This window comes from Chiloscyllium plagiosum, chromosome 11, assembly GCF_004010195.1.
Source record: "Chiloscyllium plagiosum isolate BGI_BamShark_2017 chromosome 11, ASM401019v2, whole genome shotgun sequence".
NCBI lineage: Eukaryota > Metazoa > Chordata > Chondrichthyes > Orectolobiformes > Hemiscylliidae > Chiloscyllium > Chiloscyllium plagiosum.
Window position 1 is genome coordinate 49109994 of NC_057720.1, and position 19109 is coordinate 49129102.

General features: G+C 38.7%; 1 protein-coding gene across 2 annotated transcripts in view; it reads right to left on the minus strand.

Moving 5' to 3' along the window:
- Positions 1 to 19109, minus strand: part of hook1 (hook microtubule-tethering protein 1) — an 86744-nt gene that overhangs the window by 19806 nt on the left and 47829 nt on the right. For both annotated transcript variants that reach the window (XM_043699279.1, XM_043699280.1), the window contains 6 exons: positions 13547 to 13710; positions 7278 to 7418; positions 5129 to 5330; positions 4287 to 4397; positions 958 to 1045; positions 434 to 494 (listed from right to left, as the gene is read on the minus strand). In XM_043699279.1, the coding sequence (XP_043555214.1) occupies positions 434 to 494; positions 958 to 1045; positions 4287 to 4397; positions 5129 to 5330; positions 7278 to 7418; positions 13547 to 13710 (767 nt within the window). The remainder of the gene's footprint in view (positions 1 to 433; positions 495 to 957; positions 1046 to 4286; positions 4398 to 5128; positions 5331 to 7277; positions 7419 to 13546; positions 13711 to 19109) is intronic.

Consider the following 19109-nt stretch of genomic DNA (forward strand, 5'->3'; position numbering starts at 1 on the left):
TCATTATATTTATGAGCACTTGCCTATTTTTCCATGAACGTTGGTTATTACAGTGTAATAGTTATGCAATTAGTTTTAAACAATAAATAAAGTGCAAAACAAAAGATGAACATTGAAAAAAATTGCTGCATCAGGCACCTTTATATTCATTTATTTTTGTTGGCCAAAAACAAATTTTAAACAGAAGGATCATTTATTTCTCCAGAGAATGTCCTGATCTGTTGAAATTTCAAACTTAAATGGTTGGTAGTCACAGTAGGTTGAAAACATTTAATCCTGAACTTCCTAATTAGTTTAGTGTTGATCAAGTCAGGAATTGAAAGTGCTCTTACATTGAAAAGATTAGAGGTGTATAAAAAACTTGATTTCCAAATTTCAGTATTAATTTCAGAGATTTCTATTCTTGGATAGTGTAAGAATGTAAGAATTATACCTATATTCCACAGGAAGAATTTCAGCTGCAAGATGGTCATGTGAATCCAGAGAAAATTTACCTAAAGAATAAAATTTTAAAACATTAACCATTCACTACTGACAATAAAGCTGTTTTAACATGATAGTTCATTTTACTTCTTGATCCAAAGTACCATTTCACACAAAATCCATACCTGGACTTTATAAGCTATTCCAAAATAAATGTTTTATGCAAAAGAAAGTGTTATGGTATTGTCATTTTATTAACAGCATCAAACAATACTTTGAGCATTTTCAAGATTTGTTGTCCTAGCAAAATAATAACGTTCTTAATATGTTTGGAGATTTAAATTTATTTGAAAATGAAAAATTGTCTGGTACAACACAAAATAATGCTATTATGCCAAATCAACTTAAGGTCTGTGAATAAATGTATACATTTAAACCAATTTTAAACTTCTAGAGTAAAAAAACAATCACACTCGTTGGTAAATTAAAATGAGAGAGCTCAAGAAATGAACAATTAAAGAAACTAATGCATACCTGACTGCAACAAGTGATCTTGCTGCACTTGAGTGCATTTGAGCTCCTCATTGATTTCTTTAAGAGCATCACGCTCTACTATCAGTCGCTGAAGGTTAAAAAAAAGGAACACAGTCCAGTAAGTAACAACCACCTGCAATTCCATAGAGATGTCACTGCATAGTTCTCAATGAATGAAAAAGAAAAACAAATCAGTGAGCATAAGGTTGCATTACTGATTTTATAAATATCACATCTCATGTGCTTGACTACACAAGTAGCTGAATTAAGAAATTAAATTATAGACTTAAATCATCCCTGGACATATCCGATGGAAAGAAATAGATGTTGTGGGAATTTTGTAATAGTTTTTAAACTCACTGCTGGCTAGTCAGGTATGGCTTTCTTTTATGCAAAGAGTGACCTTTAGTGTGGATTAAGACAACTGCCAAAATTGGGAGAGTTGTTCAACAGATGAGTCAAGCAACAGACTGATAGCTATACTCTCAGAATTGTAACTTATAAACAATATCCCTGACAATATTGTTATCATGGGTTTGATGTGTTCCAATGGCATGGCAGACCCATCAGAAATGTCAGCCCAGTGATATATGTCAAGAGAGAGTTGCTCTGGAAGTCTCAACACTGACACTGGCATCAGGTCAAACATGAACAAGGAAACCACCTACTGATTACTACCCATCACTCCACTTCCACATGCTCAGCTGAAGAGTCAGTATTTCCCAATGTTGAACAATCTTTGAGGGAAGCTTTAAGGGTGACATTCATTCCCTTTCCACTGATGCACAATAGCAGAAGTGTGTATCATCTACGTGATGCACTGCAGCAACTCACCCGGGCTCTTTTTACAGCATTTCCAAACCTATGACCTCTATAATTTAAAAAGGACAAGAATAGAAGATGCATTGTAATACCAACACCTTCATATTCTCTTCCAAGCCACATGCAATTATGAATTGAACATATAACGCTGATCCTTCTCTCCTACTGGGTCAAATTCGTGGAATTCTTTTCCTAACAGCTCTCCTGGTGCATCTACTCTCCATGGTCTACAGCAAGACTCAAGAAGGCAGCTCACCACTCTTTCTCAAGGAAACTAGGACAATAAATGCTGGTCTATCCAATGATGCCTACATCCCATGAACAAATGAAAACAAAAGAATGTAATTGAGATCTGCTTCACGGATGCAAAATGACAACTAAACGAGAGAATTAAAACCTAGGCCTCTGTCATTAAGCAAGTTCCCAGTTCCCAGTTGGGAAATCGTATGACCACTAAAAAAATTTAAAAATTCAGCTAAGATTATCCTAATATCAAACAATGAGGTCCCATCACAATACGTCTGAACTCTCTTTAAGAAATAAATACAAGGATTAAAATTACTAGAAAAAGCTATTTATGGATATTGTTTATGCAAGTTACATTTTCTTCATTCAAAGAAATATTTTTAATTGAAGACTAATTATTTATTTGGTGTTGAGTTTTCTGCTTCCTCTGTAATTTCTCCTTGATCCAGTGATTAAAATAAATCCTGAAATATAACCGGTTTACTGCCAACTATAGAAAAGAATCACTATCCAATTGATAGTCAAATATTGGGGTTTGTGTTCTATTACATGCCTTGACGGGGTTAGATTCCAGTATGAGAACTATTATATAATGCAATTCAAACACATGGAAGTATCAAACTGAGGCATGCACATATTTTCAATTTAGTACTGAAATAGTTAACTATAAAGGTTGACTTCTTTGAGTTCAATCCCACTGCCACCATCTTTAGAAGGCAGCCTATGAAATCCTAGCACCACACAATCAAGGACATTTGTGTAACAGTACAATATTTTTCCCCAGATATGAGCTAAGTTAGATTTTATTATCAATTGTTGCTACTCTGAGACGATGGTAGCACTAGGACTTTCTTCTTTAAGTGCTCCTTATTATGTCACTTCAAATGGTAATGGAGTCTGATCTAATGGGTCGGGATATCAATGAGCCAGTTTTTTTTAATGACAATCCAACTTACTTCATTCTATTTCTTCTGGTGCCAAAAGAACAACCTACAAAACCTATTCAAGATAATTTCATAACTTGCTATGTTAACAGCTGAAACCAGGGCCTCTGACCTGCTTCTCAAATATGTAGTTGTTAAATTTTACCACACAGAATTCTGACAATATATACCCAAAGGTTCTCAGATGATTACTTCCCAGTTTAAACAAGTGATTCCAGATCTGTAGCAATGCGATTGACCTGTAACTGCCCAATGAAATGCCCTGGTAAGCCACTCCATTCCGCCCAACCATGGACCAATCATCAAAAAGGAAGAAAACTGGACAGACCAGCCATCGTTGGCGTCAACATCAAAATAACAATGGCATAACTCATTCCTGATGACCTTGCAAAGCCATTGCTACTATCATTTGGGATTTTTTTTACCATAGTGAAAGAGATGTCCCATAGATTAGTCAAGCAACAATATGACATAGTCAGAGGGAGGGCAATGGTCTCATAGTATCGTCGCTGGACTGTTAATCAGAAACCCAGGTAATGTTCCAGGGATATGGGTTTGAATCCCACTATGGCAGATGGTGGAATTTAAATGTAATTAAAAAAATCTGGAATTAAGAGTCTAATGATGACCATCCATTGGGAGGGGCAATAAACACTGGCCTAGCCAAAGACACCCACATCCCATGAATGTAAAATATAAGAAATGTCTATTTAAATCAAATCATACATTAAAGCCAATATTCCAGATACCACTAGCACCATCCCAAAGTGTTGTCCTGTCCCACTGGCAAGGCAGAGGTAACAGCAATGTACTATACAGTTGGGGAAGGAATTGCCCTGGGAAGTCTCAACATTTACTCTGGCCCCCGTGATATCTCATGTAAATATGGATAAGGAAACCTTGTGCCACCACTCAGTTGATGAAGTAGAGGAATACAATGTTGAATACCACACTGAAGAAAGATGGAGGTTGGCAGAGACAAAACAAAGAGTACAATGTCCCAGCACAGCTCATCAGCACTACTACTGGTCAAGCCAAACAAATCCTAATAGATATATCTACCAGACTGGGGTTTGGCAAGTATTGAGGGAGTATTGCATAGAATACTAAAGTACTATTTATCAATCCTCACACTGATGTAGTATAAAATAAAAAGTTAGGAAAGCTTAGTCAATATCAAAAGACATGAACTATATCTACTTGCCAGAAAGGATAAGGAACGTGACAATTCAAACCATTTCAGCAGGTAAGCTGCTCAAGTTTGAAGAACTAAATAAATCTGACTGTGGTTTGATCTGAATACTAAAGGGCACTTACCTCTTTTTCTTTCAATAATGTTTCAAGCTTTTCTTCAATCTGTTTCAATTCAAAAGCCAGTTTGTCTGCTCTTCTTACTTCCTCAGACAATGAGTTGTGAAGTTCCAGAACCTTGTAATCACAATAAAGCTATCAATGTTACAAAACATCATTGTAACAAATAGCACTGTTATGTTAGATTAAGGAAAGTGTGATGTTCCTCACTGGTTCAGCCAATAAATATACTGCCTCGTACGGAAATGGACCAAACCAACTGAAAAAGATTTCAATCCCTGACCTGTTCCAAGTTAGCTGTTTCCAACTGAGACAAAAACAGAGGTGCCACAAGTGTCAATGATCACAGGTGGACAGGCATGATTTCAGTAAAACAGCTGAGGAACTATTTCATCAAGACAGTTAGGAATATGTAACAAATCTTGTCCTTGACAGCTCTCATCTCAAGATTGAAATAAAACTGTCTAGTTAGCATTTTCATGAAAGGAGTAAATCATATAGGGTGGAGAGGAGAAATTCAACAGAATATAGAAGAGTACAAAATTATTAGCTTGTTAAAATTTAAACAATTCCAGCACTTGGTATTCGATTTCATCTTTTTCCATGTCTCCAGTTACTTAATTAAGTTTCACATCCCTAGATCAGAGCTGCTGATACAGTCTACTTTCTGAATACAGATTGTAAATCAATTGTAGAAATGTCCAGCCTTTATTTTGTGTAACAATGTATTTAGCCTAAGGAAGCTGCTTAATTTTACTCTTAAATTGTTTAAATTATCAGCACAAACAATGATTTACTGTGAAACTATATGCTGCATTTAGATAAGTGGATTTGTGTCTAATGCTTACTTGTCTTTTGTATGTCTCCAGCTGAGCACGTGCAGCATTAGCTTTTCGGATTTCTTCCTCCATGCTGACTGTATTCTGCATATACATCACGTTTTTGTCCTCCAACAATTTCATTTGTCGCTTCAAATCATTCAGGTCTTCCAGTTTTTTCTTGTACGTCTCCAGTGAAGCTTCTAATTTGGTAACCTTATCTGAATAATTCCTATAAAAACAGTGGTCAGAATCCATAAAATGTTTCCTTGGTTTTAAAAGCTCTAGGACTCGCCTTGAGTTCTGTTCAGCCTAGAGACTAAAATGGTCATATAAACTACAGTTCAGCTTAAGTTTAAACTACGTTCTGATACTGAAGTATGCACAGTGTTGTTTTAATAGATATATTACATACAATAAGTGTTCCCTAAGATTTAAAGCTTCTTTGATGTTAGTAATACTCAACTCCTTCTGAATCTTAACTGAATATCTTAGTCTGTAATCAACTACAATGAACTTCTGCATGCAAGATCAATAAGAATCACTATATTCATAAATGTGTTGAACAAAATACCAAAATGCCTATATGTTAGGACTGAACAAGAGTTAACTAATTGCAAACCGAAGAAAGGATAATAATCTTAACAGTTTAATGGAACTAATCATCAAAGCACAAAACAAATTCTTCTTGGCTTTTCCAGATATTTTCCATTGATACTAAAATACTGAATTTGTAAATGCAGTTAAAACTTCTAAGCAGATAAGAACTGTGACATAGAAAGAACATAAATAATGTCTCACTATTCTTTTGTGGACAAATAAAAATACAAAATAAATTACCAATTGGAGTAGCAAAACACTGCAGATGCTGGAAATAAACAAAAGCAAAATGTATGAGAAATACTCAGCACCTGGTGGGAAAAATAAAATTGTTGATATACCAAGTTGATTACCTTTTATCTAAATACTTCCTTTCCACTTAGGAAAAAAAACACCTACATTAAACTATAATTGATACATGCACAAAACTTTTTCAGGAGACAATATGGCTAAGTCAATATCAACAACACAATATTATTCCATGCTTACTATAAAGTTTGTTTCTAGAACAGTGACTATTTGGCAAAACTGGGTTTTACAAAATACCACAGATATCAGGAGGCAGGAAATACAAAATATTTCCTTTGTTTTTACCTGCAGTAGAGCTTAATTATTGAACAGTCCCTTTAATAACAGGAACCGTGGGTGGCACAGTGGTTAGCCCTGCTGCCTCACAGTGCCAGAGACCTGGGTTCAATTCCCGCCTCAGGCAACTGACTGTATGGAGTTTGCACATTCTCCCCGTGTCTGCGTGGGTTTCCTCCGGGTGCTCCAGTTTCCTCCCACAGTCCAAAAATGTGCAGGTTAGGTAAATTGGCCATGCTAAATTGCCCCTAGTGTCAGGCGAAGGAGTAAATGTAGGGGAATGGGTCTGGGTGGGTTGCGCTTCGGTGGGTCGGTGTGGACTTGTTGGGCTGAAGGGCCTGTTTCCACACTGTAAGTAATCTAATCTAAAAAAAAGTTATCTAAAAACCCATGGTCATCCAAATTAAATGGTTCCAAATAAATGTTTAGTGTTGATGTTCCAATAATAAATATTGAAAAATCTTGGTTCAGTAGTTGTTTGCATTCTCAGCACCAAAAAGCACTGCATTTTGCTGACAACTAATGACAATCCAGCAAAATTCTACTTTAATTTACTCTAACTATACTGTCAACACATGGATAAGTTTTCCTCAAGTTTCAATTAAAGCTTCTGAGTCCAGTAAAATGCATCATGATAAACACTTATACCAGAATGGTCAGATCTTTTAAGTTTCTATCTTTATGGAATTTTTATTTTTCCTCTATCCACATTAGTGTAATTATTATTTTTAAACTTAAATTACAAAAATACAGCAGCTAATATTTGAAAGCAAAATAGTGGTGAAGTTATTCTTTTATGTATCGCATCAGCAATGCAAACAGCAAATATCTTTTATGCTTATATGATGCAAGTTCACAAATGATATGGGCATGATATAATTTTATTCTGACACCTCAGCTAACGATCACCTTTAACAATATAGATTGTGGATCAATTCCTCATTAGTGCAAATGTGATATATATGAAATCTGTCATCTGTCAATATTCCTTTACCTCATGATATCAATTTCATCTTTTAGGGCAAGGTTTTCTTCTGCTAAGCTGTTTAATTCATCATTTCTGTGCTGCATCTCAATCAGTTGTCGTTCCAGTTCTTCACAGTGAACACGATAGTCATCTTTTGCTGTTTCGAGCCTAAAAAGAGAACAGTAACAAACAAAAAACTCCTTTAAGATATATATGAAAGACGCCCCCAAGTAACCAAGTTTCTCATGTATTGTATCACAACCAGTAACCCTTTTGAAGGGGCAGGATCGTTCACTGACTACCACATCTACAATGATGCCCATTAACAGCAAAGACATTGAAAAATCAATACATATTTTGCAGTGATTTCAGACCATGATCTAATCTTGTAACTCAAAAGACAGCTACAGGCTGTTCAAGGTCACTTACTTATGTAATCATTGCACTTTTGGAACATAAGTATGGAAAATATATAAATTTTGTGCCAACTGTCTTATTATTCATTAGTTCATTTATATGTTAGGTAATTTTGGCCTAATTTTTTCATTTGAAAAACTAAATTGTACAGACTAAACCACAGCAATCAGTACTATTTGACAAAACTATATACAAATTGTGCACTACATTGGTACATCTAGTTATGTTACAGATTCGTTGGACAGAGCTCCCCCACGTACACATAGTACATAGCCAAGAATGTGTCAAACCATGCACCTTCAGATATGGAATGGAACGAGATTAGGAAGCAGTACTCCCTTAAATACATTGCTTGCATACCAACAAAATGTGATTTATTTCCAATTTGTACTAAGCAATAAAGTAATAATTACATCCACAAAGGCATTACACACAAATCAAACCACATCTTTCCTGATCCCTAAGTATACTGAATTGAAATTGAAAATATTATCAGGAAGAAAGTAAAATAACCAACAGGTTTGGGAATGAGGTTAAGAAAAGATAAACCACGAAATGGAAGAGAATAGACTTGCAAACATATAAAGAATGAGCAGTAAAAGTTGTTTGGAGAAAAAAAGAAAAGGAAAGAAACACTAACATGAGAAAGAAAAAAAGAGAAATATTGAAATCAGAAAACATAAAAAGAAATGAAAATAAAACATGGTGATGAACAGCTCTAACCCAAGTGATATTTCAAGGAGCCGTGAACCAGAATTACTTACAAATTTTTGGCATCAATCTTTGTATTCACTTTGCACTGCTATTTAAAGTGAGTATAGTGAAAGCCTATTTTGCAGCCTTGATTATAATAGAAATGTCTCATAGCTCCTAAAAGAGGTAAGTATTTATTTAAAGGTTAGTTTTGCTGTCTAAAAATCATTTTATTAATGTGTTCTACCTATAATACCTTCTCACTTTTTGGACATCAGCATGTGCATTATAATGGACTTCTAGTGTCATGTCATAGAGCCTTACAGCACAGAAACAGAGCCATTAGTCCAACTCGTCCATGTTGTAATTGTATCAGCCTCCACCACTTCCTCTGGCAGCTCATTCCATACATGCACCACTCTCTGCATGAAAATGTTGCTTCTTAGGTCCCTTTTAAATCTTTCCCCTCTCACCTTCAATAAAAGTTATTTGGAGAAACAACGATGCCCTCCAGTTTTAGATTCCCCCATCCGGGAAAAAAGATCTTTTGTATTCACCCTATCCATGATTTTACAAACGGCTATAAAGTACCCCTCAGCCTCTGAAGCTCCAGGGAAAATAGCCCCAGCCTATTCAGTATCACCCTATAGATCATACCCTCGAATCCTGGCAACATCCTTGTAAATCTTTTCTGAACCCCTTCAAGTTTCACAACATCCTTTCTATAGCAGGTGCACAAGACAAATATGGCAAAAGACTGAAATATTCAGACATGATAGTGGGCAGTACACAAGACAAACAGAATCTGAAAGAAGAGAACAACAAAGACAAAGATATAGAAAGAATTGAGACTGGGGACAAGAGGGATTAGAGAGATTTAGATGAACTACTCATTAGACAACATGGAGTCATAGAGATTAACAGCATGGAAACAGACCCTTCAGCCCAACTCATCATGCCGACCAGATATCCCAACCCAAACTAATCCCACCTGCTGGCACCATATCCCTCCAAACCCTTCCTATTCGTATACCCATCCAGAAGCCTTTTAAATGTTGCAATTGTACTAGCCTCTACCACATCCTCTGGCAGCTCGTTCCATACACGTACTACCTAAGGGACGACAAAGGTTGTCCCTTAGGTCTCTTTTATATCTTTCCCCTCTCACCCTAAACCCAAGCCTTCTAGTTCTGGACTCCCCAACCCCAGGGAAAAGACTTTGTCTATTTATCCTATCCATGTCCCTCATGATTTTATAAACCTCTTTAAGGTAACCCCTTAGCCTCCGACGCTTCAGGGAAAACAGACCCAGCCTGTTCAGCCTCTCCTATTAGCTCAAATCCTCCAACCCTGGCAACATCCTTGTACATCTTTTTCTGAACCCTTTCATGTTTCACAACATCTTTCCAATGGGAAGGAGACCAGAATTGCACGCAATATTCCAACAGTGGCTAACCAATGTCCTGTACAGCTGCAACATGACCTCCCAACTCCTGTACTCAATACTCTGACCAATAAAGGAAAGCAATCCAAATGCCTTCTGCAGTATCCTATCCAACTGCGAATCCACTTTCAAAAAGTTATGAACCTGTACTCCAAGGTCTCTTTGTTCAGCAACATTCCCGAGGACCTTACCATTCAGTGTAGAAGTTCTGCTAAGATTTGATTTCCCAAAATGCAGCACCTCGCATTTATCTGAATTAAATTCCATCTGCCACTTCTCAGCCCATTGGCACATCTGAGCAAGATCCCGTTGTAATCAGAGATAACCTTCTTTGCTGTCTACTACACTTCCAATTCTGGTGTCATCTGCAAACTTACTAACTATACCTTTTATGCTCACATGCAAATCATTTATATAAATGATGAAAAGTAGTGGAGCCAGCACTGATCCCTGTGGCATTCCACTGGTCACAGGCCTCCAGTCTGAAAAACAACCCTCTAACACCAGCCTCAATCTTCTACCCTTGAGCCAGCTCTGTATCCAAATAGCTAGTTCTCCCTGTATTCCATGAAATCGAACCTTGCTAACCAGTCTCCCATGGGGAACCATGTCGAACGCCTTACTGAAGTCCATATAGATCATGTCCATTGCTCTGCCCTCATCAATCCTCTTTGAATTTTTTGAAGAAGTAACAATCAAGTTTGTGAGACATGATTTCCCATGCACAAAGCCATGTTGACTATCCCTAATCAGTTCTTGCCTTTACAAATACAGGTACATCCTGTCCCTCAGGATTCCCTCCAACAACTTGCCCACCATCAATGTCAGGCTCACTGGTTTATAGTTCCCTGGCTTGTCCTTACCACCTTTCTTAAACAGTGGCACCACATTATCCAACCTCCAGTCTTCCGGCACCTCACCTGTGATGACTGATGATACAAATATCTCAGTAAAGGCCCACAAAGTTCTAGGATGCACCTGATCAGGTCCTGGGGATTTATCCACTTTTGTGTGTTTCAACACATCCAGCACTTCCTTCTCTGTAATATGGACATTTTTCAAGCTGTCACCATCTATTTCCCTACTTTCTATGTCTTCCATGTCCTTTTCCACATTAAATATTGATGCAAAATACTTGTTTAGTATCTCCCCCATCTCCTGTGGCTCCACACAAAGGCTGCCTTGCTGATCTTTGAAGGGCCCTATTCTCTCCTTAGTTACCTTTTTGTCCTTAATGTATTTGCAAAAACCTTTGGATTCTTCTTAACTCTATTTGCCAAAGCTATCTCATGTCCCTTTTTTGCCCTCCTGATTTCTCTCTTATGTGTACTCCTACTACCTTTATAATCTTCTAAGGATCCAATCAATCTATCCTGTCTATAGCTGACATATGCTTCCTTCTTTTTCTTAACTAAACCCTCAAATTCTTTAGTCATCCAGCATTCCCTACCCCTACCCACCTTTCCTTTCACTCTAACAGGAATATATTGTCTCTGGATTCTCGTTAACTCATTTCTGAAGGCTTTCCATTTTCCAGCCGTCCCTTTACCTATGAACATCAGCCCAATCAGCTTTCGAAAGTTCGTGCCTAATAACGTCAAAATTGGCCTTCCTCCAATTTAGAACTTCAACTTTTAGATCTGTTCTATCCTTTTCCATCACTTTTTGAAAACTAATAGAGTTATGGTCACTGGCCCCAAAGTGTTCCCTCACTAACACCTCAGCTGCCCTACCTTATTCCCCAAGAGTAGGTCAAGTTTTGCACATTCTCTAGTAGGTACATCCACATACTGAATCAGAAAATTTTCTTGTACACACTTAACAAATTCCTCTTCATCTAAACCCTTAACACTATGGCAGTCCCAGTCTATGTTTGGAAAGTTAAAATCCCCTACCATAACCACCCTTTTATTCTTACAGATAATGGAGATCTCCTTGAAATTTGTTTCTCAATTTCCCTCTGACTATTAGGGGGTCTATAATACAATCCCAATAAGATGATCATCCCTTTCTTATTTATCAGTTCCACCCAAATAACTTCCCTGGATGTATTTTCGGGAATATCCTCCCTCAGTACAGCTGTAATGCTATGCCTTATCAAAAACACCACTCCCCCTCCTCTCTTGCCTCCCTTTCTATCCTTCCTGTAGCATTTGTATCCAGAAACATTACGCTGCCAGTCTGTTCATCCCTGAGCCATGTTTCTGTAAATGCTAAGTGTTGTGGAAATTAAATCGACTTGACTCAATTTTTAGCAAGAGCAAAGAAAGCATCTTTGTTTTAAATCCTGCAGGGTTGACTCATTACACTAAGCCAGACGCCTCAATGCAAGGAGTACTGAACATTGTACAGATGCTTGCCTTATAGCGTTCCTTATCATACTTTCAAGGGCAAAGACTGGGGGAAACTCAAGTTGTTATCCTCTCATCTCCTAGTCCTAGTCATAACAGTTGATCAGCTTTCGCTGAGTTCGACTATCGCAAGGTAGAATTGAACGTTTACAGAATTCAAACAGAGATAAGCTAACTGCACATCTTCATCAAAGCATCGTTTACAAAGCTCAGTACAGCATTGAATTCAATTAAAGCATTCTCTTTTAAATTTCACAGTAAATGGATAATTTTCCATTACACTAAGATATCCCAGTCCCATGTTCCTAACCATGCTCTGAGTTCATCTGCCTTCCCTGTTCGGGCTCTTGCTTTGAAATAAATGCAGTTTAATTTTGTTTAATTCAGATTAAAGAAATTGATTTATATATTTTAAATTGTGATTTTACTTTTAATTAGTGGATCTCATATGTTGCCATCCACAAAATGTCAGGATAAAGCAAACCTCTTTCATTCCAATAGTGATAATGTAGTTAAAAGGATGGGGCTGTCTGCAGGTTCTAGATCTTAGGAAGCTCGATCTAGTGATTATGTAGCTGCAGATCTGTGGGATGGCTCAAGTGATATGCTTTGTTGATTATGTTATACAAGTTAAAAAAACAAGTTACGATGGCAAGGAAAATATTGCAAGAAGCAAAAGGAACAAGAAATCTTAGCAAAAGTTAAAAAGAAGCCTGTGATATGGGGCTAAGTAAAGGGATTGAGACATCAACAAGAACTTCTATTTATATCACACCTTTAATGTTGTAAATCATCATAAGGAACTTCATACGTGAATTATCAAACAAAATTTGTCATGGAGACAAGTAAGCAGATATTAGAGAAGGTGAAAGAGGTTGGTTTTACAGAGTGTCTTAAAAGAGGAAAGAAAAGGAGACAGGTCTTTTTGAGGGAATTGTTAGGATTTTCAGGGGAAACACTGGAGAGGGTAGCGTCTTCAGCTGCTGAAGACAGTCATTAATGGCAGAGTGATTAAAATGTGAGTTGTTTGAGAGCCTTGATTTGAAGGAATCCTTTTTTTTTTAAAAAGAGAGAAGAACAGTTAGATCCATGAAACATTTCTATCAAAAAGACAGAAAAAAGCAGAATTGAAGGGAAGGACGATCGGGCAAGTAACTCTTCCATGTTTACTACTGTCCAATAGGAACATCAGGAATGTAGGCAGCTAATGGAGCTGCCTGAATCATGATGTGGCATTAGTTGGTCTGACAATTTGAAGCTTCTTGTCAAGCATTTATGAAGCTCCATCTTGCAGAAGAAATGTAAGATCCAGTGGTGATCTTCAAATAAAGGTGTAAAATACACATCACAAATTTAACATAAATTACAATGAATAAAACTGAATCATTTACCTGTAGTTTTCTTCTTGTAATTGATCTAACTGAAGCTGGAAGTTAAAGTATTTCTTGCCAGCTAGGCTGTGTGGATCATCAAATGCATCCAATTGGTTTATCCTCTCTGTCATAAGGTCGTATTCGGCCAATAAGCTATTTCTTTCTTCTTGCAGCGTAGAAACCTAGAAGCAGAGATTCATATACTTATGCTACCTTATCAAATTGGATTTAAAATACACATTCCCAGCATCTGATTCCACTTATTCACAGAAACATTGCATTCATGGTCAATGGGACCTTGTGGTCAGTTTCCATTGCACAGAAAGGAAGTTTCTGGAGACTGTTGTTGTTAGCCCAGTGATTTTTCAATTTTTCCTCATACCTAGGAAATTACATAACTGCAGGGAATGTGGTTCCTCGTCATGATGCTGTAGGCATTGTTATGTAGGGTAGTTTGGATGAACCAACTGGTCTTTTCCCACTCTGTTTTCAGATGAAAACAATCTTGTACTCAATTAATCAACTTTATTCCTTCACACTGCCTCCAAAATATATTTTTAGGCAAATCGGCAAGTACAATTAAAGTTTATGTGCTATTTGCATGAGTCAGCACAAGCTGATGTCACCTCTGGTCAGAATGTAATAGGGACCTGAATGGCCAGAGCTATACTGAGGATTGTCGCCAAATAGCAGAAATCCTGCAAGGTGAAAACTTAAGGTTGGGGGCAACCCGCTGCATTTTTCAACTAAGTACAAAGGTCAGGGCAAGTTTCTCAGTAGGCAATGGTAATTTGCCTATTAAAAGGATTACTGCAGCTGTTGTTTGCAAACTTCACCTTATTAAAATGCAACTTCCTATTTGACCACATGCTGTGAAAAAAAATTAAATGCTGTGCAGTCTGATATGGAAGTCAGAGTGTGGTATCTGCTGACTTCAGATCACTGCTTACTCCAAAGGACTTCCAAATTGGACTGCGGACACCAATATTTCAGGACATGCTACATGGGCCCTGACCATGTGTTCGTGTGTGCACACTTACACTCTAAACCTCTGAGAAACTTCAGCCACATCTCCGATCCACTGTTAGCAGACTTCAGTATTTTGATGCTGCATCTTGGGCTACCCTGGCAACTTCATTGTAATACTGCTTCAAGGGGACTGTGCACTCAAGGACATGTCCCAGCTTGTGGACTGGACCAGGCTGTCTCATGCTTTCAGTGCTGAATTGCCATTTCTTGCAGGCATGATGTAGGAAGCTTGATAAGGTTGTCAGCAGTCCTCAGTTAAGACAAGGGATATAGCCTTTGCTCAGAGGATCTTAGCACAGTCAGTCAAGAGTCAAAGTCAAGAGGGGCCTCTGATATTAGTCTGGGGGGAGAAGGTAGAGGAGGGGGATGATTAGGCATTGTCAGTCAGAGTCAGATTCCTCGATGTACAAGGAATAAGAAACTGAATGCCTGACAACCCAATGCCCAGCTCAATTATTTCTGCCCAACTCTGGGCTGGAATGAGAGAGAGAGGCAGGTATTAAAAGGGGATGAAATTGGGTGGCACAGATGTTACTGTTGGAGCAGGTGGGCAAATGCCCCAAGTGAGTACACAGCATAGAGAACATGCAGGGTTAGTGATGTTGGGGTTTGGGGTTGGGCTGATGAAGGGCCAGATGAGGTGCTGTAACTGCATGGCAGACCCCACTTTGGTTCACAGTGACCACATCTGTAGCAAGTCTTGGTTGCTTTAGGAACTCAGTCTCAGAGTTGATGAGCTGGAGTCTGAACTTTGAACACTGACACATTAGGTTAGGGTGAGTAACCTGGATGCTGTGATCCAGGAGACAGTCACAGCCCTTAGATTAACTACCGTGAATTCTGTCAGTGGTCACAGACAGGAGGGTGTGACTACAAGCAAGGCAGGTCAAGGGATCCAGGAGGTAATGCTGAAGGAACCTCTGCCCTTGAGCTTGACTTAAGTTTCAGATTGTTGCTCCCTGTCTGGGTAAGAGTGGGGGCTGTAGGGAGGATGAGCAAACTGACCAAAACACCATGATACAGGGAGCCATTCATAAGGAGGGTGAATAGAGAAATGTAGTCGTAATTAGGGACAGCACAGTCAGAGGAATAGATACTGTGCTCTGTGGCCAGGATCAAGAATCCCGAAGGCTGCATTGTCTGTCTGGTGCCTGGTTTCTAGATATCTCACCTCAGCTGCAGAATGACTAGGGGTGGGAGGGTGAAGATCCAGTTGTCACCCACATAGGTATCAATGATATAGGTAGAAAAAAGAAAAGTGGTTCTGTTTAGGGAATATGAACAACTAGGTGCTAAATTAAAAGGCAGAACCACAAACGTAATAAGTCTTGGATTATTGCCTGAGCCGCTAGCAAATTGGCACAGGATCAACAAGATTAAAGAGGTAAATGAGTGGCTTAACAATCGCCGAGAGAAAAACAGGTTTGAATTCATAGGACATTGGCATGAGTATTGGAGAAAGAGGGAGTTGTTCTGACGGGACAGTCTCCACCTGAATCATGCATGGACTCAAGTCCTGGCAAATCACATAACTAGGGCTGTGGATAGGGCTTTAAGCTAAATAGTGCAGCGGGCTCGGGCAAGGGAGGGTGGGGGTTCTGTTGCATTGACAACTATAGACAAAGTTAAAGTGGTGGGGAGATGCTCAGCAGAGATTTTTTTTAAAGTTACCACAAAAAGTAATAGGACAGACAGTATGGAAAGGGTCAGGAACCTAACGTCAGGCATAACAGATAAGAGGACAACTATGAGAAAGAGGGCAGTCAATGCAAGACTGACATCATCGTAGTGGTGGCATCGACAGCTGCTCAGATGTCAGCAATGGTTCAATGGGTTACACTCATACATTTGCTCAGGAAGGTTGTGGACTCTGATATTTCAGTTGATTCCAAGATGGTGGTGGCATTCGGGAACTGGGCCCAGTAGCAAATGATGGCACTGTGAGCATGGCGACTTCCACACTGGTGGGACATAGGGGGAAAGGCATAGGTTATGGCATTGGCAGATTCAGGGCAGGCTGTTATTGAGCGTGGCTCGTGACTTGGTGGCTGCAGAAGTGAGGGCGATTTGGACATTTTCTTTTCCTTTCATTCCTGTTCTTTTAATTTCTGCTAGGTTTTAAAATCTAACTACTGTATTCTAAAATGACACCGGGGTGTGGTGACACTGTACACTTTTCATTGTACTCTTGTACTTGGGTATTTGTGACAATAAAATCTATTCTAAGCCTAAATGCCTGCAGTACATGCAACACAAATGGACTACAATGTGGGAAAGTGTGTGAGGTTATGCACTATGGCATGAAGAACAGAGGCAAGAACCAATTTCTGAACAGGGAAAGGCTTTGGAAATCTGAAGGACAGAGGGATTTGGAAGTCCTAGTTCAGCAATCTCTTAAGGTTAACATGCAGGTTCAGTTGGCAGTTAGGAAGGTAAATGTAAAGTCAGCATTCATTTCAAAGTTAGATTACAAGATTAGAGAAATACTTCTGAGGCTGTATAAGGCTCTGGTCATACCGCATTTGGAAATATTATGACCAGTTTTGGGCCCCTTATCTAAGGAAGGATGTGCTAGCATTGGAGGGGTCCAGAGGAGGTTTACAAGAAAGAGGTTTAGAAGGATGATGGAGAGACCTTTATTAAAGTTACAGAATATGGATCTAGGTTTGCTCGCTGAGCTGCAAGGTTCATTTTCAAATGTTTTGTCACCATACTAGGTAACATCTTCAGTGAGCCTCCAGACGAAGCACTGCTGATGTTTCCTGCTTTCTACTTATATGTTTGGGTTTCCTTGGATTGGCAACGTCATTTCCTGTTTTTCTTTGGAAAACTAGCCACCAGGATGCATGAACATCAACTAGCCACAAAACGTCATGATCCTCTCTCACTAGTATCCTTACATACAGAAAAGGAAGGACACCACTTCAACTGGGACAACACATCCATCCTAGGACAAGCCAAACAGAGACACGCACGAGAATTCTGAAGCATGGCATTCCAACCGGCACTCTATCAACAAAGCCATTAACTTGGACCCTATTTACCATGCCCTGAGAAAAAAAAACAAGAAATGACATCACCAATGGAAATGACGTCACCAAAGGAAATGATACCACCAATCCAAGGAAACCCAAACATATAAATAGAAAGCAGGAAACACGAGCAGTGCTTTGTCTGGAGGCTCACTGAAGATGTTACCCAGTATGGTGACAAAACGTCTGAAAATGAACCTTCCAGGTCAGTGAGCAAACCTACATCCAGAATCTCAACCTGAACTACAAATCTTCTCAAAACCAAAGTTACAGAATACTGATACCCTGGATAGAGTGCATGTGAAGAAAATGTTTCCAATCATAGGAAAGACTAGGACCCAAGAGCACAGCCTCAGAATGAAGGGACATTTTAGAACTGAGATAGAGAGTGGTAAATCTGTGGAACTCATTGCTGTGCAGGGCTATGGAGGTCACAGTCTTGAGCATATTTAAGACCAAAATAGATAGGTTCTTGATTAGTAAGGGGATCTGGAGTTAAGGGAAGAAGGCAGGAGAATGATGTCGAGAAACAGGTCAACCATAGTTGAATGGTGGAGCAGGCATTAGCCAAATGGCCTAATTCTGCTCCCTATATCTCATGGTCATATGGTCACACAGAGTGGAGAAAGTCATTGACCTGCTTCCTGAAGTGTTGTGTGTTTCTCTAGATGGCTGACCAGGTGGCAAGTCCAGATCAGGTTGGCATGGTCTGGCAATGTGGCCTCCTCTTCTGTTGTGGAATGAAGAATTCATCACAACAGTGCACAAATCCATCCAGAAAGACCTTCAGGCCTCTGCTTGGAAAGGGGAATATTCAATTTATTTTGTTTGCCACATCTGGAGCAAATGGCAGGAATTGTGCAGGACAGCTCAGGATTAACACTGCTTCACCAGGTCCATAACAACCTTTTAGAGATAATGCTAGTGCCAGGGATGTTAGTTGATCCTGGAACAGGTGAGTTGTTCTATAAATAATATGTGGCTAGAATTGGCTAAGTGGGGTGCCACATGAGCAAATATGGTTAGATATGGTTAGATCTCTCATTAGATCTCATGACAAGTAATGCTACAAAAACAAAAATCAATAAAACTATCATTTAGCCAGAAATAAAACATGATGTAGCCCAATATAACAGAAAAGGACTTCACTAATAAATCTATTTGACTGGAACTACACTTTAAACAGTAGACATCCTCAGCTAATCAATAATAATAGAATTCTTTTAAAAAATCATCCCTCATAAAAGTGGCATTTTTTGTATTAGTTAAACACAATGAACTAACATAGTTCTTTATGAAGAAAATCATGAAGGTAAAGGATCCAATTCTGTCATATGATAATCATCTATTAAAGGAATGTGACTAAGATCATTTTAACACCGTATTCAGTGAAATGCACTTAATCCAAATGATAACACACACAGCTAATGTTGCTTATAAATGAATCACTTGGAGGTGCTAGTGTTGGACTGGGATGGACAACATTAAAAATCACACAACACCAGGTTATAGTCCAACAG